The following is a 17482-nucleotide window of genomic DNA, read 5'->3' as shown; positions in this document are numbered from 1 at the left end:
GGTACCTTTAAAAAAAAATAAAAATGAAGTACTCCCTTCAGCTCCTATTACAAACATTTATTTGATCTTTAACTGAGCTTTGGTGGAGGACAGCTGAACCACTGTGCAGTCACACCATAACCAAGATGCTTTTGTACACATCAATGCTTGTAGCCTGTGTAGTTTTTTGATATTCAATACTCTACTACTGCCTCACCATGCCCTCTTAACTCTACCCTCTCCACATCAGAGATTCAGGCTCAGTACGCTAGTCAGGGTGGAGGAAGGGAAAAGTGAAGAAAACACAGCCAGTCAGACTGTATCAATGTTATTAAAAGGTATTTCCTTAAAAGAGCATATGAATAATCTTTTAAACCCAATAAGCAATAATACTGCTTAAGAAACCTCCTTGACATAAAAAAAGTTTTTCATACCTTGACATTTTCCAACAATGGATCCAAAGTCATCTTTTGCAGACCTGTAAATCATGAACAGACGTAATTAACTGAATTTAATGAAGAAAACTGACAAATACTGCAGCATTTATAAAATAATTAGAGATTATTCCACCAGATTATATCAGCACCTGACAAACTAGGCAGTTAAATGTGGGACCTACACAAGCTCAGTATCCTGTAAGGCTAGTATTTCAGAAACAGTGTAAAAATTCAGCCAGTTACAGCCACACAGTAAAAATGCAAACTTCAACCTTACATTCTAGGAAGTTTGACATTTGTGATGTTCTTGTCTATTTTCATCAAAACAGTTTTCATACATTTTCTTCTTTTACATGTAAATAGCAGGTTTGATCTTCCAGCAAATGGATTTTTGTGAAGCAAGCAAATACACTCAGTCAAGACTTGTTCTGCAGATAAGTCTGTGGTGGTTGCCATTGAACTTGCAAATAAAGGTGGGTTGGTTGGCTCTTTTGGGGAGAGGTAAGTAAAAATCTCTACATCATTTTACTCAAATCAGTATTATTTGTAGAGCACCATAAATGTTCAAGGCACTTTACATATAAGTAAAATGACAGCTCCTTGCCACAATCCAGTGAGATGCCAGACACCCCCTCTTCCTTCCCCAATGTGACTTCAGTGAGATGAGGACACTCAGCACCTCCGAAGGCTAAAGCCAGAGATTACTTAACAGGGCAAGAAATGAAATACAAAGGAGGGAGGAAGACGCAAAGGAGGACAAAAGCAGTGAAAGATCATGAAATGTGCTTAGTGAAGTTCATCCATCTTGTTCATGTCTCTTTCGGTCTTCATTTTTAAAAATGCAGCCTGTGTGTCTATGGGCAGTGTCAGGAATAAAGCAGAGGGTGTAAAGCTGTTGCTTTTAAAGTTAATAGGTTCTAAGACCATTTCACAAATTCTGATGCCTAAAATACAAACAAAAATTTAACTTTACCTTTAAAAATATAGCTTATAAACCCCTAAACCCATTTTCCCAAGATACTCCATGAAATTGGTAGTGAAATGATAGATAATACTGAGTTACCTACCTGATTTCCACACATTGGTCCTGAACAACTGCCAACAGTTTACCATGACTGAAAGGGGGGGGAAAAAAGCATTTCATGTTAAAATTCAATTAAAATAAAAAGTTGCTTCTGTGAAACATGGGTCACACAATTAGGTATCACTTTACAAACTCAAAAAGAAAAGGAGTACTTGTGGCACCTTAGAGACTAACCAATTTATTTGAGCATAAGCTTTCGTGAGCTACAGCTCACTTCATCGGATGCATAAAGTGGAAAATGCAGTGAGGATGTTTTATACACACAGACCATGAAAAAATGGGTGTTTATCACTTCAAAAGGTTTTCTCTCCCCCCACCCCACTCTCCTGCTGGTAACAGCTTATCTAAAGTGATCACTCTTCTTACAATGTGTATGATAATCAAGGTGGGCCATTTCCAGCACAAATCCAGGGTTTAACAAGAACGTCTGAGGAACGGGGGGGGGGGGTATAATTCTTGACATCTGATTTGTGTCCATTTATTCTTTTACGTAGAGACTGTCCAGTTTGACCAATGTACATGGCAGAGGGGCACTGCTGGCACAAAATCAGATGTCAAGAATTATAACATTCATAAACCAGTCGGAGAACACTTCAATCTCTCTGGTCACGCGATTACAGACATGAAAGTTGCGAGATTACAACAGAAAAACTTCAAAACCAGACTCCAGCAAGAGACTGTTGAATTGGAATTCATTTGCAACTTGGATACAATTAACTTAGGCTTGAATAGAGACTGGGAGTGGTTAAGTCATTATGCAAGGTAACCTATTTCCCCTTGTTTTTTCCTACCCGCTTCCCCCGTTCCTCAGACGTTCTTGTTAAACCCTGGATTTGTGCTGGAAATGGCCCACCTTGATTATCATACACATTGTAAGGAGAGTGATCACTTTAGATAAGCTATTACCAGCAGGAGAGTGGGGTGGGGGGAGAGAAAACCTTTTGTAGTGGTAAACACCCATTTTTTCATGGTTTGTATGTATAAGAACATCTTCTGTATTTTCCACAGTATGCATCCGATGAAGTGAGCTGTAGCTCACGAAAACTTATGCTCAAATAAATTGGTTAGTCTCTAAGGTGCCACAAGTACTCCTTTTCTTTTTGCGAATACAGACTAACACAGCTGTTACTCTGAAACCTGTCATTTTACAAACTCAGATTTAAATTCTGTCTTACATTCCAAGTGAAAATAATTGGATGATGACAATTATTAGAAGATACTGGTACCCACAATGTAAATTAGCAGTTAGTAGATTCTATATGTCACTGGCTGCATCATATCACTCAGTACTATTAATATCCCATTTTTATTAGCACTAACTATTAAAAAAAACTTAAAATGGTTGTTCCAAAGGAGGTCATAGTCAAACACTGCTGAAGGATAATTTTAAAGCCAGAAATATTTGTAATTATGCCTGCTAAGACAGGAGTTAATCAAATATCATGTTTCAGGGTGATCACTACTGGGGCGAGGAAGGAAATTCTCATCCTGCCTCAAAATATACAGCATTGCACAATTACGTTATTGAAGAAGGGGTCCTCCCTTCTTCTGAAGCATCAGGCACAGACCATTGCCTTCAGTCAGATACCAAACTTGCTGAACCTTTGTTCAGATCCAATATGACACATACTATGTTTGAGAGCCATAATAAAACACCCTGAGTAAAGCTATTGCAAACTAATATCAGGTCGTGCAATCCTCCTATGTATACATTTTCCATTTCTTTATTTAACTATTGTAAAACAGCTATTTTCAGTCCCAGAATTTTTCCACACATTAAAGGCCAGACTTAGAAGGTGCTGAGCAGCTCCGGGAAACTACATTATACTCACCTCCCACTAATTTTAATGGAACTTGATGACATAGCATCTTGTAGGTTCTAGGACTTTAGTAAAGCAAGCCTTGACAAGTCACCCAGTAGATTCTCAGCCAAAGATTTATCCTACTTACTTGCAAATTGAGCTCGCATTGAGGGGTGAGCAGGAGGAGGAGGATGGAAGCCTGCATGCAGTTCCACACACAGCAGATATGATGGGTAAAACTAAATGAGATGGTTCAGACAACACTGCCAAACCACTAGCCTCAGGGACAGGGAGGCCACCAAAGTTAAACCCATGACCAAATCTGGACCCATACCTTATTTTCTTCTTCTTCAGCTCATGTCTCTCTGATAATGCTAAATTATTGCTGTCTAAATAGAATTTTTTATATGCTAGCTCAACTAACTTAACTTATTACAAAAATTACTAGAAAGAGTGAGCTTGCCTTTTTCCCCCCCCATAAATGTATATGAAACAGTGTGTGTCAACAAAGACACAGAAAGAAAAATGATATCCCTCTTACCTTGCAAGCACTAGATGCCAGTTAATCTGCTTACTAACCAGACGAACAAGCCCAGCAGGGAGGGAAAACTTCGCAGGGCTGAAATACCAAGTATATTCAGATTAGAATGTGAGGTTTTAAAATGGATACAATATAAATCAAAACAGTAATATGTAAGAAATATATGGCAGATTAATTGGTTTCAAAAGGTCACTCTAAAATATTAGCCTAAAAGTTGTTTTCTATTTCAGAAAAAAAAATTCCCAGCTGGAAGTCAGATGTCCAAAACTATTTTGGGTGCTTTTGTTTTCAAACAACAAATGCATACATTATGAAAGCTTAAAAGAAATTTCCCACAACATACACAAATGAAGGCCCTAAACCTGCAAAGGGATCCATGCATACGGACCTAACATCTGCCTGGAGTCCAATGACTTCAAAAGGCAACGTATTGCTGTAAACGCCCGACTGTCAGATCCAATTCCAAGATCAAAACCCAGGTGCACGCTTCATGTTAGAAAAGTATATACAGACAGATTTATTTATGTGTGTAGTCTACTGCTACTTGAAAGAAACATCTTGCCATTCAAATGATACCAGAGGGATCCAGCAAATCAGAGAGACAAGAAAAATCAAAACTTAGAATCTGACTAAATGGCAGACTAAATATTGAAATGAATCTAAATAATTAAACATACAGTCTAAGATTGTCATTTATGTATACCAGTGGCTCTCAAACTTTTTTTTACTGGTGACCCCTTTCACATAGCAAGTCTCTGAGCGTGACCCCTCCCTTAAATGTATAAAAAAGTGTTTTTAATTTATAACGCCATTATAAATGCTGGAGGCAAAGCGGGGTTTGGGGTGGAGGCTGTCAGCTCGTGACCCCCCATGTAATAACCTCGCGACCCCGAGGGGTCCCAACCCCCAGTTTGAGAACCGTGTATACTATACCCTGCTAGAGACCTTTCTAGAACCTTTTATTTTAAACAGATTACACTGAATTGCAAATTAAGATTAGCAATGATGTGGCAGTCCAGTGGAAACAGTGGCTCCTCCAATTCTGGAGTCTTCCTTGTATTTTTTCCTTTATTTCTTGAAATAGAACCTAAGCTTACATTTTTATTTTGTCCATTATAGTATGAGTTTATCAGAACAATTTTTACTGTGTGTTTTGTGAGCTATGCATTGTATTCCTTCCCTTCTATCCCTATGTTACTCCCAATTACTTATAGGAAAAGTTATTTTATACTTCTGATAAAACTAGATCACAACTTTCAAGTGGATACATGTAATCCTTAAAAAAAAGTGATGAGTTACTTTTCTGCATGTTGGAATACTGTAAAATTCAAAGCAAGTTACACTAGCATGAACTGATTCTGAATATAATTGTGTTTACTTCAAGTTTTGTATGAAAAATAAAAATGCTTTGCACTTTTAGATGGCTGTGTTTGTCATCAAACGATTTCTAAGCAGCATACATAAGTATAACCCCATTTTACAGATGGGAAAACTAATGTGTTAAGAGGCTGTCTGACCTCAAGCAAATCACTTTACAAGTCAGTAGCATAGTCCACAATCATGTCTAGGGCCCTACCAAATTCACAGCCATGAAAAACGCATCACAGACCATGAAATCTGGTCTCCCCCCGCATGAAATCTGGTCTTTTGTGTGCTTTTACCTTATACTACACAGAGTTCAAGGGGGAGATCACAATTTCTCAAATTGGGAGTCCTGACTCAAAAGGGAGTTGCAGAGGGGTTGCAAGGTTATTTTAGGGAGCTCATGGTATTGCCACCTTTATTTCTGCACTGCCTTCAGACCTGGGCAGCTGGAGAGCGGTGGCCATTGGCCGAGCACCCAGCTCTTAAGGCAGCAGAAGTGCAGAAGTAAGGGTGGCAATTTCATACCATGTCATCCTTACTTCTGTGCTGCTGCTGGAGGTGGCTCAGCCTTCAGAGCTGGGCTCCTGGCCAGCAGCCACCACTCTCCAGCTGCCCAGCTCTGAAGACAGCCTGCCTCCTGCAGCAGCGCAGAAATAAGGGTAGCAATACTGCAACCCCCCCCCCCCACATACAATAACCTTGCAACTCCCCCACAACTCCTTTCTGGGTCAGAACCCCTAAAATTACAACACTGTGAAATTTCAGATTTAAATAGCTGAAATCATGAAATCTATGATTTTTAAAATCCTATGACTGAAATTGACCAAAATGGACTGTGAATTTGGTAGGGCCCTAGTCATAACATCTCCAGACCACAGTCTCCTGCATGGAGTATAAGTGTACCTGTAAAGTAAGTGCCTTGTGAAATACAAGTATGGAAATGCAGTGAAAAAAAAAGTACTGAGAAAAGAATAAAATGAAAAATATTCAATAGGAGAGCAACAGCACTTCAGGAAGGAGAATGCTGTAAGAGAATTTCTAATGACTTGGCAATGCTCACCGCAGGTAAATATCATGAGATGCATATTAAGAATGGAGAAAAGTAGTAAGTCTGAACTCAGCACTCTAGATGCTGCAGAACTGAGTAGTAAAGGAGCAGGACCAAGGAAATATACAGTTTACAAGCTCAACCAAGAACTTGAATACTTCTAATACAGCATTTCTCAAATGCAGGCATGCAGGCACCAAGGGCTTTTCTTGCAGCCACAGCCTCTGGGGCTGCAATGGGGCGGGAGGACCCACGCCCTGCCCCTCCCTGGTGCTCCTGGATGGACAGCCTTGGTGTTGGTTGCTGGGGCTTCCAGCAAGGGTTGGACAGCCAGTGAATTCCCCATCTTCCCAGGGGAGGTGGGGCTCAGAATTTGGGCTTCAGCCGGCAGGTGGCAGGAGAGGCAGGCTCTGGCTGCGGGGCTTCAGGCTCCGGCCCCCGCACTGCGTCCCCCGGCCAACACCCCGCCCCACATCGCCCCACCTCCTGCTGCATCCCCCGATCCTCCATCCAGGACTTAATTTGTCCCCTGGGGCTAAGTCTGCTGTGAAAAGTGATACCTGCATGTTGGTTAATATCACCTTTCACAGCAGATTTACTAGCTAGCAGCAAACAAATTACAATGATTTGCACATGTATATGTGCACATTTATTTATTTTTCCTAGAGCTAATTAAGTATTTTACGGAAAAAATGTGACAACGGCCACCAGCAAGAGTTGGTGGACGCACTCAGAGGCCACCAAATAATTTGTCCTCAGAACCCCTGGTCTAGTAGCACAGATAACATAAAGCCTAGAGAGCGTACAAGCTCAAGGAAAAGAAAAAGAAAAAACACTCGAGTTGCTGACAAGAAGAACATTATTGTCCATCAAATCACACAGCAAATGGAACCAAGGGACATTGTTTATGAAGAGAGGTATGGCCCTCAAACCAGAGAAACAGAAATTCCCACATCCGTGAAAACTATATCCTGCTAAATATCAGAACGACTAGCATGTTTGACAGGGTCACTTATGTGGTGGATTACCAGGTTCATCCCAATTGTCTCAAGGGATTAGCAAGTATAAAAGTCTATCATTCCATGGGGCCAGGGGTGCAGCAACCATTCATAGTTAGGCTTCTGATCACAGAACCTCTTTACACAGAATCTTGCACTTGCTAGCCACAAGATTGAGATGATCATCCACTTTCCCTTCCAATTCCTTATGTTTGGGGTCACCGCAGGAAAGATATGTCTCATTTTAAGGAGTTGGGAAACTGGTTTTGTCTGACCATTTACTTATTTTATAAGCACCAGTGTATTCAGCACAGTGTCACCACAAAGAAAGAGAGCCCCGCACCCAGTAATATAAATAATATAGCCAATAATATAAATATAAAAAGAGCCAATAATATAAATCTACATATACTGTTTATTATGACTCAGCACTTTGACATGGAGTTACAGAGATAAACATGGAATCCTACAATGTCATTTGGTTGTTTACAGAGTCACTTTTTAGTGGAGAAACTCACTTTAGTGGCCAAATTCTGACTCCAATACCTGTTGGCAGATTTAACAAGCACAATGTGGCCATAAATTGGGTTCAGTGGAACAGAAATTCTCAAGAGAGGCAGGATTGAGGAGGGAGGGGTGTCTTTACTGGCACGGCAAAAAAAATAACCTTCTAAAGCAAAAAATGTTATGACGACGAATATTTGGCAAAAATTTAATCTTCTTGTTTCCAGCTTCAAACTTACCTGTACCAGATATACTGAAGCAAAAATAATGCAGGACCTATGAAAAGAGAAAAGCAATAAATTGAGACAGTTACTTCAACAGTTTAAAAAAAAAAAAATTCAGTCCTCAAATTACAGTGGAAAATAAAAATACAAATAGGGCAATCTCCTGCAAAATCCTGGATAAACCTTACTGAATTATGTTTAATACTGTTGGGGTCCATTTATTAAAAATGCAATTGTTAATTGGTTATTGAGGGATTGTATGTGTTTCCATGGAAAAGATAAAAATACAGCGCCTCCAGGAAGTGAGAACAGAGGGTGATCAGTCAAAGTCAGTCCAGTTGTAACATCTCCAGAGGAACACCACTCCCTGGAAAGATCCACAAACTAATTCTATTCTCCAGGAACCAACAGACAAAGAAAGGATTTTTGGACAAATAACCTAGCAGTAAACTGACTCATGGCGTTCTTCCTGATTCAGAGGATTCAGAGCCCATGTTGGAGTTGGGGTTATCTCTGGTAAATTTATTAGCACATGTATAGGTTCTTTTATTGTTTTAACATGTTTTCTCAGTATTGCTTTTGCCTTAAAAGTAAAATGTGCTTGCTTAAGAAGAGCTGTGTAGTAGATTAAGTGTGGTAATCACATCTGTCTCAAGAGAAGACAAAAAAGCCTACTTAAGCAGCCTGTCTTTTGATGCAGGGCTTCCAGTTTAGACAGGGAATTGTTGAGCCTGGAACTACCACAGTCAGAAGGGAGAGGGACAACAGCTGAGGAACCAGAAGCCTAGAGTGGATGCACTTGCTTGATCATAGAAGGGGAATACAGGTACAGTTTCCCTGAATTGTGACACTGGGAACTCTCAGAAAGAAGTATTTTTGGCATAAAAATGAATATTCTTTGTATTTCTACTTGACCACTGAATCACAAATTTTATGAAAAAAGTTAATACAGAGTTCAAACCCCATGCAATTTTGAAAACTCAATGAAAAGCATGTGGGGGGTGAAAATTACTAACATGCATACATCAATCATAGTAATAGCAGCATACCATGATTTTAAATACCTTTTTGTAGAAGTGTCCAGGAATCCTAACTAAAAACATTAGATCTGACAAAGGCACATGCCAAAACCTCAATATCATTCTGCAGTAATACAGATGCTTGTCAGATGCATGTTTTATTAGTGTGCCCCAATGGGGTACTATCTAGCCAGAACAAAAACTCACAACTAAGAAGATACAAAGGGGAAAATGATAAAAAGCTGTTCCCAAATTGATATATAGTATATGTTACATTATACTAGCCCAGCGGTTCTCAAACTTTTGTACTGGTGACCCCTTTCACATAGCAAGCCTCTGAGTAGGACCCTCCCCCTTATAAATTAAAAACCACTTTACTTTTTTATATATTTAACACCATTATAAATGCTGGATGCAGAGTGGGGCTTGGGGTGGAGGCTGACAGTTCGCGACCCCCCCCCACCATGTAATAACCTTGCGACCCCCTGAAGGGTCCCGATCCCCAGTTTGAGAACCCCTGTACTTGCCCCATCATGATACCAGGCATAGCAAAGCCTGTAAGCAGAACCCACACACAGATCATTTAAGCCAGAAATATAAAACCAGTTAACAATCCTTCAATGAAAATAAGTCATATTTACCTGTAATTGCTCTAGTGATGATAAAGGATGCACCATGTTTTTTGTTGCCTCTTGGCTGCAATTACAACAATACATTCATCATGTAACATCTGAACAATCCAATATTCATGTACATACTTAGTGAATGCACTTGATAAACCCTCTGCTCCTCTAAAAGCTTCTCATTTAATTTTGACCATTCCCAATTCCATATTAAGCTGCAAAAGCTAAGAGACTATATAACTGAACATTCAGTATGTGCCAAATTGTAATAAAAACAGAACATTATCATAGGATACAATTGTTCAATGTGCTGTCATTGGTGCACTGCATTCTGATTGTGCATGAGAAAAAGTCTCTGGGTCAAAATGCTTACGTGAAAGAGCAAGAACTTTTATAGCAACAGGTCCCTTTCTATATGTATTTCTGCTAAGTAAAACACCTATTTAGAGACCATTTTCTCTCCCCAGTACCCTTCTTCCACCTTTCCTTCTCCCACATAATCTCACTAATACTCTACTTCTGCAGCAATGCCACTACGCTCCATTTTGCATCCATTGAATGGCATACAGAGAACTCATGGTTTCTATCTCAAGCACAAAGGAGCAGTGCAGGAGAGCTACACAGCAAGAGGAGGAAGCAATATAATCAGCCAGGACAAAAGGGAAAGCATTACAGGAAAGAACCAAGAAAGGAAAAAGTACTTACAACCAAAAGGGAGATCCAAAGAGAGGGGAGAGACAACAGAACTTGGGATAAGTGCTCTTGCCCATAAAAAGAGGATGAGACTACTTCTCAAAGAAAAAGAAAAGGAAGGAGGAAGAGATTTAAACCAGAAGTGAAAAGGAGTAAGAACAGAGGGACAACACAGATAAAGAGGAAAGGAAGAAATCACAAGCAGACCCTAAAGCAGTGGTTTTCAACCTGTGATCCACAGACCCCTGGGAATCCGGAGATTAATGTCTAAGATTCCAAAGTGGCCCGCAACTCCATTTAAAGTTTTTTAGGGGTCTGCAAATGAAAAAAAGGTTGAAAGCCACTGGCTTAAAGTCAATAAATACTCATTCACATATGGTTGTCGTTCTCTAATCAAAATCTCATAGCACCACAAACTGAATGAGAGTGAAGGAAGGAAGTACAACTACTTTTAGGTCAACGACTAGGTTAATGGAGCAGATGGTTTTATGACAATCATGCCAGTGACAAAGGTAAGAATTTTTTAAAAAAATACTTAAGACTATGCTTTTCAAAAATGAATGCCCAAAGTTAGGTTTCCAACTCCATATTTTGAGATCAATGGGAACTGTGGGATATTCAGCACTTCTGAAAAATCAGCCACTTGTTACGTGTCTAAATGCATGCATATTCAGACACCTAAGTCCTAGGCTCCCAATTTGAAAATCTTGGCCTAGGCAGATTCTCTTTTTATTTAATGTTTGCAAAGCCTTTTAAAGAAATATTTTTTACAGTGTCAACAGCTCTTTAGAATGCCTGTTTGTTGTGTCTCAGTGTGGGTGAGCTGAAAGGAGGAGTACACACAGCTGCCCCAATTTGCTCGGTAAAGGTTCATCAGCAAGGCAGCAATGCGGCCGCAGTTTCTGTATAGCAGGTGTGGCCAAACTGTGGCTCGTGAGCCGTATGTGGCTCTTTTACAGTTAAAGTGCAGCTCCCGGAGCGCCCCCCCCTCCCCCAGACCTCTCCCCTCCACCTACAAGACTGGGCAGGAGGGAGCTTGGGGCTTTTGCCCTGCAATGGGGTGGTAGGACTAGGGGGAAGTGAGTGGGACTAAGGGCTTTAGCCCAGCGAGGGGGCATCAGAGGAGAAGCCCCGCACCCTAGCAGGCACTGCCCCACAGGGCAGGTTGTGTGTGTGTCTTGCGGCTCTCGAACTTCTAAAGATTACTGTACAGTGGAGTCACATCTTACACGGGGGTTAGGTTCTAAAATCAGTGCATAAGGCGAAAATTGCGTAAAGCCAAAAAGAGAGAAAGAGAGAGAGAGACAGAAGAATGAAAGAATAAAAAAGGGAGAAAAAGGACTTCAACGTCGTTATGCGCAAACTGGAGTGCCTCAGGATGGCCAGGAGCATTGTCTACGATCAGCAACACTTTAAACTCAAGTCCTTTCTCCTCAAGGTACCACTTGACCTCCACAATGAAACACTTGTGGAACCAATCCAGAAATAATGCTGCCGTCACCCAAGCCTTTTTATTTGATTGCCAGAACACAGGCAGGAGATTTTTGTTCTTGCCTTTTAGGGCACGGGGATTTTCAGCCCTGTACAGCAAGTCCAGCTTTATTAAATTCCCTGCCACATAACACAATAACATGGTCTTTAGCTGCTTTGAAGCCAGGGGCTTGTCTTTCTGATTTCGAAGCGTAAGTGCGGTTGGGCATTTTTTTCCAGAAGAGTCCAGTCTCGTCAGCATTAAAAACTTGTTCCAGAAGATAGCCCTTTTCTTCTATGATTTTCTTTAATTGTTCTGGGTAGGCTTTTGCTACCTCTTCATTAGCAGCTGCAGCTTCAGCAGTAGTCTGCACGTTTTTGAGGTTGAAGCAGTTCCTAAATCTGTTAAGCCAACCTTGGCTGGCTTTGAATTCCTTCTCATCAGAAGGCTGTCCCTCTTCAGTGGGAGGTTTGAACAGCGTGTAGAGGCTAAGAGCCTTTTCTCGCAACACGTTCCCATCGATAGGCACACGTTTATGGTTCATGTCTTCCAGCCATAAGTTTAATGCCTTTTCAGTTTTCACTAAAGTCTTATCACGCACCTGACTCGTCACCTTAGCAGTTATTGGAGCACTTGATGCCACAGCTTGACGAATTTCTCTCTCTCTCGTATCTTGATGGCGCGGATGCTACATTCATTGCAGCCATATTTATTCGCCACGTTGGAGACCAACATACCGTCTCTCAGTAAGTCCAACACAGCCAGTTTTTCCTCCAGCGTTGGAACAGATCGCTGTTTCTTCGGTTGAGCACCAGATGAAGTAGTTGGCTTGCACTTAGGGGCCATGTTGTACGAAAAATATATATCTTTAAACACTAGAATCACACTCAGCGCGGCGAGATGCTCACCGGATCGACGGGCAGCAATCGATCCAGCGGGGGTCGATTTATCGCGTCTAGTCTAGACATGATAAATTGACCCCTGAGTGCTCTCCCGTCAACTCCTGTACAGTAATCCATCGCTGTAAGTTATTGTTGTTTTTCTTTTTTTTTGCCGAGCGCATATAGTTGAATTCGTGTAAGTTAAATGCGCGTATGATGCAACTCCACTGTATGTGGCTCGGAGGGTCAGTAAGTTTGGTCACTCCTGCTACACAGCATTACAGTAACAATAAATGACAAAGTTTTGTTTGGGAAATCTGATGAATAAAAGAAACAATGTGCCCAAGGGATTTAAGAGCATAAGTCCCAATAAAAATTCTGAGTCGTGAACAGCTCCTAAATCCCACGGGCACTTTTGAAAGTCTCCCCCCCATTACTTTTAGAGTACTTTTTTGAAGATTTACACCATCCACTTCTGAACTTAAACTATGTACTCTTGTTCTTCAACTGTTTTTTAATCTCTAAAAGTAAGTAATTTACTCTCATATTAGGAACACTAGAATTTACTCTCCCTTTAACGTAGCTTCACTGGGAATTACATACACCATATAGTTACAGAGAAACCCATCTTCCAACCCATTAAGAAACCTCCTTTTCTGATTCATTCATATCTGATGGACAAGCTTCAAATTTTACTCTATTCAAGCAAATCTCTACATGACTCATATCTACTTTTGCAATGACAATATATACATTTTGCATTGATGTTTGTTGGCTGCCTAACCACATTCATAAAAATTACCTTAAAAAAAACAAAAGTTGAAAAGTCAAGCACTCAAAAGTTAGGAAATGCCAGAATTAAGGTTACCCGGGCAACCATAAAATTCAGTCTCCTTATGCATAAGCATTATCATGCAGTCTTTAAATTACATGATCAAATACATTTTCCCCCCACAGGACCCCTGCCTCATTCAGTGCACAGAATGAACAGTGTTCAGTGAATGGTTAACTATTCAATATTTCCTTTATCATCCTCGTAGTGTGGAGTCATGCATTATTTATTACACACCATCCAAACCCTGCATTGAATACAGAAAGCCCACATGGGCTTTTCTATGGAGCTCTCATGACAGTATCTTGGTTATTTACAGACACTAATGAGTTTATCTTCACAACACTCCTGTGAGGTGAGGTGGTTTTATTATCGTCACCATTTTCACGTGGAGAAGCGAAGCACAGAGATTAAAGCCAAAAGTGTCACCTAATTTTTGGTTTCCACTTTGAGAAACCTATGCCTAAGTTTTCAGAATTCTTAGCATTTTATAGTTTTTACTACATTCAGAACACAGCTCCTATTAACTTTAGTTGTATTGTGAACAGTCAACACTTCTGCAAGTCAGATGGCAAATGTTTCAAGTTAAGCAGCGAAAAAATTTGGAACACAGAGCAGCCACCTAGGAAGTTTTGTTTCAGTTACAATATTTGCCCAGCATCATATAGAAACCCTGTGGCAAAGGCAAGGCAAGAATCCAATTATCCAGGGCAGCATTCACTATCTTTACCACATGACCATCCTTTCTCCTCCTGCAGTCCTTTGCCTCTTTCACTATATGCTTTCCAACTCCTTAAAAAAAAAAAAAAGTAGGGGTCCCCTACAGTCAACAGTCTCATTCATGGCACAACTCTGATTCATTCCCACTGTGCACTGAATGAGGCAGGAGTCTTGTGGAAAAAAACAACATGTGATCATCTACTTAAAACTGTACAATAGTCTAAGTAGGCAGAAACAGAATCACCCTGAGAAAATATTTACAGAGAAACAATCAGTATACATAAGGTCTCTCGTAAGACCTTAAAGGTTGGGGACACATTTCTAGCACCATATGTTATCTTCCCTGAAAGTCTCCACACCCTTTTTAAGATGACCTAAAATAATTTCAAAGAAAGAAATTGCAAAAATTAAATTTTCAAGAAGCCTCCCATTTTTACATTGCACAATGGCCATTGTCGGAAGACAGGATACTGGGCTAGATGGACCTTTGGTCTGACCCACTATGGACGTTCTTATGACGCAATCTTGAAAACTTTCACAGTAAGTAAATGGGACCATTCCCATGTGTAAATGTTTGCTGGACCACTGAGATCAGTTATTGCCTTTCCCTCAGTTGTTTCTAGAATCTTTAATAAAGTGGATTCACCTTGAAAAATGTTTTCCAATTTGATTAGAAATTATGCTTACTGACCTGCAAAAGGAATTCTAATCAACAAAAATGTTTCAGTTTACTAACAAACTTTCAAGGAAAGAAAGACACTTTAACAAAATTAGAGGTGCAATATAAATGTTAATTGGCTCAAAATATATTGTACTTCATCTTGCATCTAAAAACATAGCCCAGCCTCAAGGACCAAAGGAACACTATATTTTATGAATTTCAAATCAGGGTAGATTTTTATTCGTGTTTTCTAATGATTAATGCGTTTCCCCTGTATGTCAGAAGCTATGAAAAATAACCAGGGCTATCAAGCAATGAAAAAAATTAATGTTGATTAATCGTGCGATTAAATAAATTAATCACAATTAATCATGCAATTAATCACACTGTTAATAACAGAATACCATTTGTTTAAATGTTTTTAGATGTTTTCTACATTTTCAAATATATTGATTTCAATTACAACACGGAACACAAAGTGTAGAGTGCTCCCTTTATTTTTTATTACAAATATTTGTGCTGTAAAAAACAAAATAAATAGTATTTTTCAATTCACCTCATACTGTACTGTAATGCAATCTTTTTATCATGAAAGTTGAACTTACAAATGTACAAAAAAACTGCATTCAAAAATAAAACTATGTAAAACTTTAGAGCCTACAAGTCCACTCAGTCCTACTTGTTCAGCCAATCACTCAGACAAAGAAGTTTGTTTACATTTGCAAGAGATAATGCTGACTGCTTCTTGTTTACAATGATACCTGAAAGTGAAAACAGGCGTTTGCATGGCAGGGTTATAGCCAGCGTCGCAAGATATTTACATGCCAGATGCGCTAAAGATTCAGATGTCCCTGCATGCTTCAACCACCCTTCCAGAGGACGTGCATCCATGCTGATGACAAGTTCTGCCCGATAACAATCCAAAGCAGTGCAGACTAACATATTCATTTTCATCATCTAAGACAGATGCCACCAGCAGAAGGTTGATTTTCTTTTTTGGTGGTTTGGGTTCTGTAGTTTCCATCATCAGAGTATTGCTGTTTTAAGATTTCTGAAAGCATGCTCCACACCTCATCCCTTTCGGATTTTGGAAGGCACTTCAGATTCTTAAACCTTGGGTCAACTGGTGTAGCTACGGAAATCTCACATTGGTACCTTCTTTGCATTTTGTCAAATCTGCAATGAAAGTGCCCCTAAAACGAACATGTGCTGGGTCATCATCTGAGACTCCATAACATGAAATATATGGCAGAATGCGGGAAAATCAGAGCAGGAGACATACTATTCTCCTCCAAAGAGTTCAGTCCAAAATGTAATTAATACATTATTTTTTTAAACGAGCGTCATCAGCATGGAAGCATGTCCTCCAGAATGGTGGCCAAAGCATGAAGGGGCATACGACTGTTTAGCATATCTGGCATATAAATACCTTGCAATGCCAGCCATAAAAGTGCCATGCAAACGCCTGTTCTCACTTTCAGGTGACGTAAATAAGAAGCCAGCAGCATTATCTCCCGTAAATGTAAACAAACTTGTTTGTCTTAGCGATTGGCTGAACAAGAATTAGTACTGAATGGACTTGTAGGCTCTAAAGTTTTGCATTGTTTTGTTTTTGAGTGCAGTTATGTAACAAAAGAAAAATCTACATTTGTAAGTTGCACTTTCACAATAAAGAAATTGCATTACGGTACTTGTGTGAGGTGAACTGAAAAATATTATTTCTTTTGTTTATCTTTTTACAGTGAAAATATCTGTAATAAAAATAATATAAAGTGAACACTGTACACCTTGTATTCTGTATTGTAACTGAAATCAATATATTTGAAAACGTAGAAAAACATCCAAAAATATTTAATAAATTTCAATTGGTATTCTATTGTTTAACCGTGCGACTAAAACTGCAAGTAATTGCAATTAATTTTTTTAATCGTGTTAGTTAACTGTGATTAATCGACAGCCCTAAAAATAACATTGCACCATTAGCTCATTTAGGCCCCAATTCTGCAATAAACTCTGTTTGTGGAGATCCCTGTATAAGCATAGTTGATCACTGGCTCAGGGCCCTCATTTGCCATTATATCTAGGTCCTCCCCAGACTTGCTGCTTTTTACACACGAAGTTACTCAGTTTGCATCTGTACTGTTTTCTCTCTCCCTCCCTAATTATTCATATTTTAATTTAACATTGCATGTGGTTAACTGTTCAGCTTCACCAACAGCATATTGCCCACCTGAACGCTGAGTTGTTAATTGGCAATATCACAATTTCCAGTGATTGTTCATTTAACAGATGTCTTGAAAAAAGCAGTAGGTGCAAATGAACTTAGTAAATAAAAATACAGTTTTCATGGGAATGTTCTAATTTCTGCTTCTTGATTCATGGATACTAAGAACGCTCTTTGCTCAACTATTTCCCAAATAAAAGGTTTCCATGAAGTATCAGTAAATCACGAAGCGTTTGAACTGTATCTATGTTGAGCTGAAAATATTTTCAACAAATAGTCAGTTTTAAGCAGGGAGCAAAGGAATTACAAAAACTGGCATGATTTTATACGTGTGTGTGTATGTATAATTTTACACACACAGGACTTGAAAGCACAA

General features: G+C 39.6%; 1 protein-coding gene across 1 annotated transcript in view; it reads right to left on the bottom strand.

The window, feature by feature from the left end:
- The window catches only part of NBAS (NBAS subunit of NRZ tethering complex), a 347509-nt gene that overhangs the window by 328484 nt on the left and 1543 nt on the right, over nt 1–17482 (bottom strand). The window contains exons 2-6 of the mRNA XM_074947616.1: nt 9643–9697; nt 7998–8034; nt 3844–3921; nt 1484–1531; nt 414–457 (exon numbers count right to left, since the gene is read on the bottom strand). Coding sequence (XP_074803717.1) covers nt 414–457; nt 1484–1531; nt 3844–3921; nt 7998–8034; nt 9643–9697 — 262 coding nt within the window. The remainder of the gene's footprint in view (nt 1–413; nt 458–1483; nt 1532–3843; nt 3922–7997; nt 8035–9642; nt 9698–17482) is intronic.

This window comes from Natator depressus, chromosome 3, assembly GCF_965152275.1.
Source record: "Natator depressus isolate rNatDep1 chromosome 3, rNatDep2.hap1, whole genome shotgun sequence".
Lineage (NCBI taxonomy): Eukaryota > Metazoa > Chordata > Testudines > Cheloniidae > Natator > Natator depressus.
The sequence above is the reverse complement of the archived record's forward strand: the minus strand, read 5'-3'. Positions and strand labels throughout refer to the sequence as shown.